The following is an 8557-nucleotide window of genomic DNA, read 5'->3' on the forward strand; positions in this document are numbered from 1 at the left end:
GGTTCACAAAAATACCTTCTGTCACACCAACATGACATAAGTAACTCTAGCATCATCTCAGACCCTAGGCCTATTTCAATTATGCAAGATAATGGAGGACTGGTACATCATGTAGGAAGATAACGTCCACTGCTGCTGTCGAAGCTCTTCCTTGTTTTAGTGCTACTCCAACCATCTTCAAATGCAAAGCTTATCTTCCTTCCAGCTGCTCTAACCTCCATCACACCCTGGATAACTTGGGAGCCCATTCCACGTATGAATAACAGGATGGAAAAGAACTATCTTATGAATACCCTCCTTATGTTCTTCCAAACACTCAGGATCCGAAGTTTCCCTCTCTGTATTCACACTCTCCACCCAAAATAAAAAGGAAGGAAGGGTTGCTATCTGATTAGTAGTAATCTAGAGCCAAAGGGGGGACAGGGCAAAAGACATAAAGTCCTCCCCACAGATACGCAGTTCTTTGAGCTACTCACCTTAGCATGGGAAAGCCTACCCTTGCATCACACTCCAGATGTCACAACTGCTTTTGAACATTTGGGGATGTTTTCCTAGCTGCCTTGCCTACATTACCTTGAATGACCGGGTGAAGGATGAAAACAGTTAATCCTCTGCTTGCCCCGCAAACAGGGCATGGATTCCTTGTTGTGGGCCAGAGAACTAGAAAACAAATACTGTTCCACTCCTCTTCCAGATGGCTTCCTTCCCTAACAATACATGTGCTGCTGTTATGTTCAGTCGCTAAGTCGTATCTGTGGGACCCTATGGACTGCAGCATGCCAGGCCTCCCCGTCCTTCACTGTCTCCTGGACTTTGCTCAAACTCATGCCACTGAGTCAGTGATGCTATCGAACCATCTCATCCTCTGCAGCCCTCTCTTCTCCTTTTGCCTTCACTCTTTCCCAGCGTCTGGGTCTTTTTCCAAGGAGTCGGCTCTTCGCATCAGTATACTCTACTGAGGCTTTCCACTGACACTATCATACTGGAGCTTCACAATAGAATTTGAGGCTGGGTCTCACTGTTCTCATTTGACAGGGACCAAAAGCTATTAAGCCCCCACCCTCCGGCGGGTTAGTCAATAGAGAAGTCCAGACTACCCAGTTCGCTGATCACCTTCCCCCACTTGCAATTCTAAAGGCAGGAATGGTGAACTCCCAAGCCTGAACTAGCTTCACCTGCTCCTCAGCCCGCCTCTGACCTTCACTGAGCGACGACGTCGCCCTCCTACCTGCCCAGCACCCTCCCTGACGCACAACACGACGCACGGCAAACATGGATCGACTTCATTCCTCTCCCGACTCTAAAAGACCACTGGGAAGTCGATATCTGGCCCTGGTGCTCCCATCCGGGCCTGCAGTGTTTTGTTTTGTTTCGTTTTTGATGGAGCTGGGATTCACCCCAAATGTTGCAGTCCCCTTTTGCCCACTGCTCCGGCGTAACCTCCAGTCTCACCTCTTGATAGTGAGGCTGCGGAACAGCGGGTACCATGCGGAGAACTGACAGTGCAACACATGCTCCTTCTTCATTCTCCAGCCGCCGCCGCCGCCGCCGCCGCTGCTGCCTTTCCCTCTCCTCCCTACACCTTCCCGGAACCCTGGTCTCCCGTCCCGGAAGTGCCCGCCGAGCTGGTTTGGTTAAGGACACTTCCGGTCTGTGAGGCAAGGAGGAAGGAGCGGAGAAAAAGAAACTTGGGGCGTGCCTTTAGTGTACACACACACACACGGCAGAGAAAAAGAACCTTGGGCGTGCTTTTAGTGTACACACACCACAAAGTTCTGGCCGCGGGAGAGGAATTCTGTTAAGAGTTCCGAAGAGGGTTGTAAGTCGCGAAACGCAGCCCTTGTCGCCTAGCTGCGGACTCTGCCCCGGAAGTAATCTTCTGCGGCGAGGTCACCGGCAGGGGCTGCTACGGGTGCCGCGGGGGGCCGAGCGCGCATCCTCCGTCTCACTTGGCCGCGAGGTGCGGCTGCGACTCCTGCAGTAGAACTGCACCTCCTGAGCCTCGTTTCCTCGGACCCGTGCTTTCTCCTTTCCTCCCCCTTCCTAAAGGAGTCCGCATCCCTTCGCCGCACGCCTGGGAGTAGGTAACTGGGCACGGGCCAATCACATGCAGGGGTTCCTGGCAGGGAGACGGGGGGAGCACACCTGGAGCATGTGGACAGCCGCGCGCTCGACCCGGTTTGCGTCCGCGAGGCGCGGAAACTGGCGGGGAGGGCAAGTTCAGAGGCAAACCAGGGACTGGGGTGGAAAAACTGGGCTCCTAGGAGTCCGGAAAACTGCAAACATCACAGAGAGATGTTAGTTTGAGTGCCGCGGTGGAGGTATCTGCAAAGGGAGTCACGGCCCCCGCTTGGCTCGTGGGGAAGGCTATGAACGAGAGGGAAAGAGCCCCGTCTCTGCGATCCCGGGAGTCAGACTTTGGAAGTTGTACGAGGAGGTAAATTTGGAGGACAGAGGAAAGGAGGGGTGAGGTGAGGTGTCGCTTTTGAGCGTCAAGTTCATTTATTCCATCCTCTTAAACGTAGCAGCTTGCAAAAACACAGCCCGATTGTATCCGTACCCATACCGTGCTGAATTCGTAAGACCGTAAGGAATACTAGTCGAATTTCTAATAAAATTTTTCCTCCTCTTCCTGCCCTATTACCCTATCGTCTGTGTTCTTTTCCTTCCGCAAGTATCAGAAGGCGACCAAAATGTAGAGTACTTTAAAAAGTTCACTTTCTATTTCTAAAGTGAATGAAAAATAACGAGGTGCTGAGAAACACCTTTTAAATCTAACCTTACTTCTTACGGGCTTCCCTGGTGATTCAGACGGTAAAGACTCTGCCTGCCAATGCAGGAGACTCGGGTTTGATCCCTGGATGGGGAAGATCACCTGGAGAAGGTAATGGTAACCCACTCCAGTATTCTTGCTTGAAGAAATCTGTGGACAGAGGAGCCTGGCAGGCTACAGTCCATGGAATCATGAAGAGTCAGGCGCAACTTTCACCGTAACCTTGCTTCTTAGAGTTACCTACCTTGGCCTTGTTGGCAGGCACCTTTGCCTAAGGGCACACATTTTGGATATCTGCTTAAAATTGCACTTTCTTACTGACCCATCTTTGTTGTTCATTTGCAAAGTAAGCAAAGTGATGGGGGGGAGAGTTATTGACTAATTCTAAATGAAATAGTGAAAAAACATTTCCTTCTCTGAATCCATAACATGACTCGTATTGTAGGTTAGAATTTCCAACTGTCTGCTGGTTTTCTCCACTTGAATATCTTACCAGCATCTCAAACTCAGTGTGTCCAAATTTGAACTTGCGCCACCCCTTTCTCCCAGTCCCCTCTAAGATCCTCTCCTTCTTAGAATTAGCTTTGGCATCCCCAGAAACTGTTTTAAGAAAAACAAAAAGTCTCATCTGCAAGGAATTAATCTGTTTGTTCACTACTGCTCCACTGTAGTCCAAACCTGTGTTCTCTCTTTTCTGGGCTATTACAAGAGGTCCTTCACTGGTCTTACTGCCATATGACTATAACCAATTAACTTTCCCAAGAGTAAGTACAGTCAGTTCACTCTTGCTTAACCAGAACTAAATGTAATGATTGTAAATCACCTGATAAATAATCAAAAATCGTCAAGTAGTATAATTTCAGTAAAATGTTAGTTCCTTCCTGCCCATCCAACCCCTACACCTACTGAAAAATGAAAGAATACTTTCAGTGGCTTTCCTTTACGATCAAAGTAACTACAGGAAGTTTTCATCATGTAAGGATAATCGTTGTCAGCAAAGAAAATCCATCTGAGGTGGATACCAAAATTTTACCATAGATGGTACAAAAGAAGTACTGATCAAAATGTTATCTTCAGGGACTTCCCTGGTGGTTCAGTGGTTAAGACTCCACAGCAGGGGGCACAAGTTGGATCCCTGGTCAGAATCCCTGATTGCCCTGCAATGCAGCGCCACCCCTCTCCCCAATATATATATACACATACATACATACATACATATAAAAGTACTGATGGTCCCTTGGATGGCAAGGAGATCAACCCTGAATATTCATTGGAAGGACTGATGCTGAAGTTTCAATACTTTGGCCACCTGATACAAAGAGCTGACTCATTAGAAGAGACCCTGATGCTAGGAAAGATTGAAGGCCAAAGGAGAAGAGGGTGGCAAAGGATAAAATGGTTAGATAGCATCACTGACCAGAGAAGGCGATGGCACCCCACTCCAGTACTCTTGCCTGGAAAATCCCATGGAAGGAGGGGCCTGGTGGGCTGCAGTCCATGGGGTCACTAGGAGTCAGACATGACTGAGCGACTTCACTTTATTTTTTCACTTTCATGCATTGGAGAAGGAGATGGCAACCCACTCCAGTGTTCTTGCCTGGAGAATCCCAGGGACAGGGGAGCCTGGTGTCTGCCGTCTATGGGGTCGCACAGAGTCGGACACGACTGAAGTGACTTAGCATCAGCAGCATCACTGACTCAAAGGTTATGAATCTAAGCAAACTCCAGGAGATAGTGAAGGATGGGGAAGCCATCCTTGTGCTGCAGTCCATGAGGTCACAGAGTCAGGTACAACTTAGTGACCTACAACAACATATATATAATCCTTTAAAAAGCTAAGAATTTTGAAGGTTTATAATTATAACCAAGAATATTAAATGTAACTACATTAATGATATTTTGTTCATTATAAATCAAGTGGTTTTTCTGTATAATTCTGAAAGAACTTAGAATGGAATCTTAGACATACCTAGTAACACACAGTAATTTTTTGCAAAACTTGATCTCCCACTTAATTTCTTTCAAGTTGCCTTATTGATTTCTCTGTCTATAAAACTGCCTGATTGAGTATAGATGGTATTTACAATATTCAGCTATTAGCTAGGGGAGATTAACCAGTGTGTGATTTCTTGCTCTGATTTTTGTTTCACTTTGCAACCTCAGCAAACTGCAGGGACTTGGGTATGGTAATAATTGAATGATGAGGAGCCTGGGTGCATACTCTACAGTCTGGCTTCTGAGAATCTCAGTTTGACTTCTTGAATCTTATTCTTGCTTAACTTGGTAATCCAGCTGTTGTGAAAAGGTGGTCATTTCTCTCTCTTCCCAACCCCAAGAGGAGCATGCACAGCAACAGGAGTTTGTGACGTGCCAGTTAGGGTTGTTGACTGGTTTGTTTGTCAGCAAATGTGGGGAAAAGGGTGGGTGTCCAGCCAAATCTGTGTAAGCCCTTGGAAATGTGTTTATAAGTTGACATCATCCCTTACACAAGGGATTGTTTTTGGCTTTCTTTTGGGAGGGAGTTGGGAGGGAAAGGTTGAGAGCCACAGAGCTTGCTGTAAATTTTCAACCCTTCCCCCAGTCAGTATCTCTGCTTTTTGTTCACGTGGATCCTTCCTCTCAGAGTGTTTTCCTGGCCTTCCTAGTCTCTAGATCGTAGCTTAGTATCAAACTGCCTTTTAAAAGTCACCTTTTTTAAAAGTCTTTACTACTTTCCCTGCCTCCTGAGTGGATGTGACTTGTGCCTCCTTTAAAACACCCTGGCATCACATTGTCTTTCTGGCAGGCATTTGCCTTTATGGCTGTTTGTGTGCTCAGGTGTAATGTCCCCTGGGGCAGGAATCGTGGTCACTTTGTACTTGCAATACACTTGAACTTTTGAACTGTCCAGGTTCGCAGAGCTAGTTTGACACTGCTGCCCGCCACTGTACAGGAGTTCTAAGAATCCTGTGACATTTTCCCCCGGTTTTTGTGCCCTGGAAAAATCATACATCTGGCACATGATAGAACTTCACCTCTTTAACCAGAGTAGGTGAAAACATATTACGTGAATTAGAACACTCAACATTAGGTGTACTGTGTGCCTAATCGCTCAGTTGTATACCCCGCTCCTTGGGAACCCATGGACTGTAGCCCGCCAGGCTCCTCTGTCCGTGGTACAAGGGAGTTTCTGTGTTTTTTTATGTATAACATACACCTACTGGCAAAATGTAGATGACCTTCAGCTCTAGCTAATGAAGTGGATACAATTTGAATTAAACTTTTAAATCTCGAAATAGCATGGAGTCCCTTAGGAAAGCTCTCTGGCTGTGTGATGGAGCCTGAGGTGCAGCCAAGCCTAGAACGCTGACTGGTTTCTGCAAATCTATGTTTGTGGTGACCAGCCCCACACTGCACCATTCAGCTTCTGGCCCTGACTGAAAGGGTGCTGAGAGTAATACTCTTTTTTTGTTTCAGTAATATTTTTGAGGTGGTTTCACAATCATGGACATTTTGGGAATAGAGCAGTATAGAGTATTTTTCTGAAACCACTCTTAAATCCCATTTTTGTTTTTAACACAGTCAATAGATTGCCACAGATAGCTGTTTCCCCTTGGGGCTGATTGCATTCCGGGTAATTACCCAGCCCTATTAGCCACTTTTTACTTTCTTTTTTTTGTAATTTATGTCAGGAGCTTGTTTTTTGTTTTTCTAGACCTCTCACATTCTAGCTTAAACATTTAAAAATACAGTCTGTTTGAAACAACTGCTTCTAGCTTAGCATTTGCCGATCAAGGGTCGATTTTTGATTGCTCCTGGGACTATTTTGTGCTTGAATCTAGCTAACTTGGTTAGATGAGTAGTAGACGAGAATAGGGCTTTTTTAGTTTTTCAGCTCATCAACAGTCTCTGAAGATCTGAGGGCAGTGGAAAGAGAAACGTAAGGGGCCTCAGCAGATTACGCAAATACCTTAAAGTTCCATGAAAATTTGAAGGAACCAGATGCCCTTTTGCCCCTAAAGATACTCACGTGGGGGTCAGGGGAGGACCTCTGTGCTTTTCTAAATTATGTGTTACTGACCATTTTGTCCGCTGGAGATCCAGATTAAGAATCTTTTCATAGAGAAAATTAGTTTGTCTGGCTCTTCCTGTGTGCCCTTCTGGTGGTGCTTGTACCTCTGAGGACTACAGTTCTCTACTTTTAAGAAGCTTGGGTCAGAGTCACTTTAAAAGGAGGTAAACGTTTTGACTTAATCCAAATGTTTTATACCATTCGAGACAGACTCTGTTGTGCACTGAATGGAGTTTCTTGGTTGCCTGAGAGTCACTTTCTCTTAAGTGTCAGAACTGAAAGAGGGGGGAAGTTCTCCTTCTCTGATATATGTGTTGTAAATAGAAGGGAATGGAAATCGAGGAGATAAAAATCTCGGTGGATAGAGTTCTCTCCTCGGGGTGTGGAGCACTCAAGTGCAGACAAGTAGTAACTGACTAGTGGCACATTTCCATCCAAGGCAGCCTGCCACTTTAATTGTGTATAATAATGTGAACTGTTTGTCTGATTAAACGTTCACCTAATAATTACCATCTGGGTTACTTTCAAAGAAACAGCTGCCTGTTTTCTTTTGCTGTATTCATAGAATTAATATGCTGACTGACGGTCTCTAAATATCTCAACATGCATGTAGCTTACTACTTTGTTACTGAGACGGAGATCAGTTCAGGAAGTCCAGCAGCTAAGTATTATTTCCTGAAAGACAGAACAGAGAAAACAGAGGGGAGGAGATGATCAGTGAAGTACTCAGTTAACGAAGCACAGAATGGGGAAGTTCCTGGTGGCCCAGTGGTTAAGGCTCCATGCTCCCAATGTAGGCGGCCCAAGGCAATGGCACCCCACTCCAGTACTCTTGCCTGGAAAATCCCATGGATGGAGGAGCCTGGTAGGCCACAGTCCATGGGGTTGCAAAGAGTTGGACATGACTCTGTGACTTCACTTTCACTTTTCACTTTTCATGCATTGGAGAAGGAAATGGCAACCCACTCCAGTGTCCTTGCCTGGAGAATCCCAGGGACGGGGGAGCCTGGTGGGCTGCCGTCTATGGGGTCGCACAGAGTCGGACACGACTGAAGTGACGTAGCAGCAGCAGCAGCAGGTTCCATCCCTGGTTAGGGAACTAGATCCCACATGCCACAACTAAGGCCAGCAAAGTCAAATAAATGAATATTGAAAAATAAAAGGAAGCACAGAGTGAAGTTTCCAGGTTGAAAGGACCCACTGGAATCCACTGAAGTGACATCAGCATCGTCGGATGTCAACAACTGTGGGTTCCAGAGGAGGAACACGGGGTCACATCGAAGAGGATCCAGGATCAGTGACGCCAGATTTCTCAGCAGCTAGCTTGCTTCTCAGAAGCAAGACACTGAGCAGGGTCTCAAAAATGATTTTCAGCCCGTAATTGTATCTGCAGCCAGGTTATCAATCAACTTTGGGGGTAGAAAAAAGATTTTCAGACATTCAGGATACAAAAACTGAGGGAATGCGAGCGAGAGACAACGGAAGTGATGGCCCACAGCCACCTGGATGGGGCTCTCTGCTGACAGATTATGCTTCTGGTTAACTCCTTATGTGCAGCTGTGACTTTGATGCATGTGGAAACTTTGGATGGGCCACTGAACTGTGCAGTTTTTTATTAAAATGGTATATACATTTAACACAGAGATAAATGGGAAAGAGAAGCAGCCAGCCCGTACAATACAAAGTTTCACTGTAAAGGGTTGATAAGGGATGGCAGTTGAGGGGCGGGCATG

General features: G+C 46.3%; 2 protein-coding genes across 4 annotated transcripts in view; one reads left to right on the forward strand and one right to left on the reverse strand.

Annotated features, from left to right (window-relative positions):
- CDC123 (cell division cycle 123) overlaps positions 1 to 1857 on the reverse strand; it is a 46861-nt gene extending 45004 nt beyond the window's left edge. Inside the window, exon 1 of one of the 2 annotated variants that reach the window (XM_010854090.1) lies at positions 1453 to 1857. In XM_010854090.1, the coding sequence (XP_010852392.1) occupies positions 1453 to 1526 (74 nt within the window). In that variant the 5' untranslated portion in view covers positions 1527 to 1857. The remainder of the gene's footprint in view (positions 1 to 1452) is intronic. The other variant, XM_010854091.1, reaches the window with a different exon arrangement.
- Positions 1858 to 1911: 54 nt separating this feature from the next.
- The window catches only part of NUDT5 (nudix (nucleoside diphosphate linked moiety X)-type motif 5), a 20259-nt gene continuing 13613 nt past the window's right edge, over positions 1912 to 8557 (forward strand). Inside the window, exon 1 of one of the 2 annotated variants that reach the window (XM_010854092.1) lies at positions 1912 to 2080. The gene's annotated coding sequence lies outside the window, so the exon portion shown is untranslated. Of the gene's footprint in view, positions 2081 to 2112; positions 2438 to 8557 lie in introns of those variants that run through there. The other variant, XM_010854093.1, reaches the window with a different exon arrangement.

Source organism: Bison bison, unplaced genomic scaffold, assembly GCF_000754665.1.
Source record: "Bison bison bison isolate TAMUID 2011002044 unplaced genomic scaffold, Bison_UMD1.0 scf7180017864337, whole genome shotgun sequence".
NCBI lineage: Eukaryota > Metazoa > Chordata > Mammalia > Artiodactyla > Bovidae > Bison > Bison bison.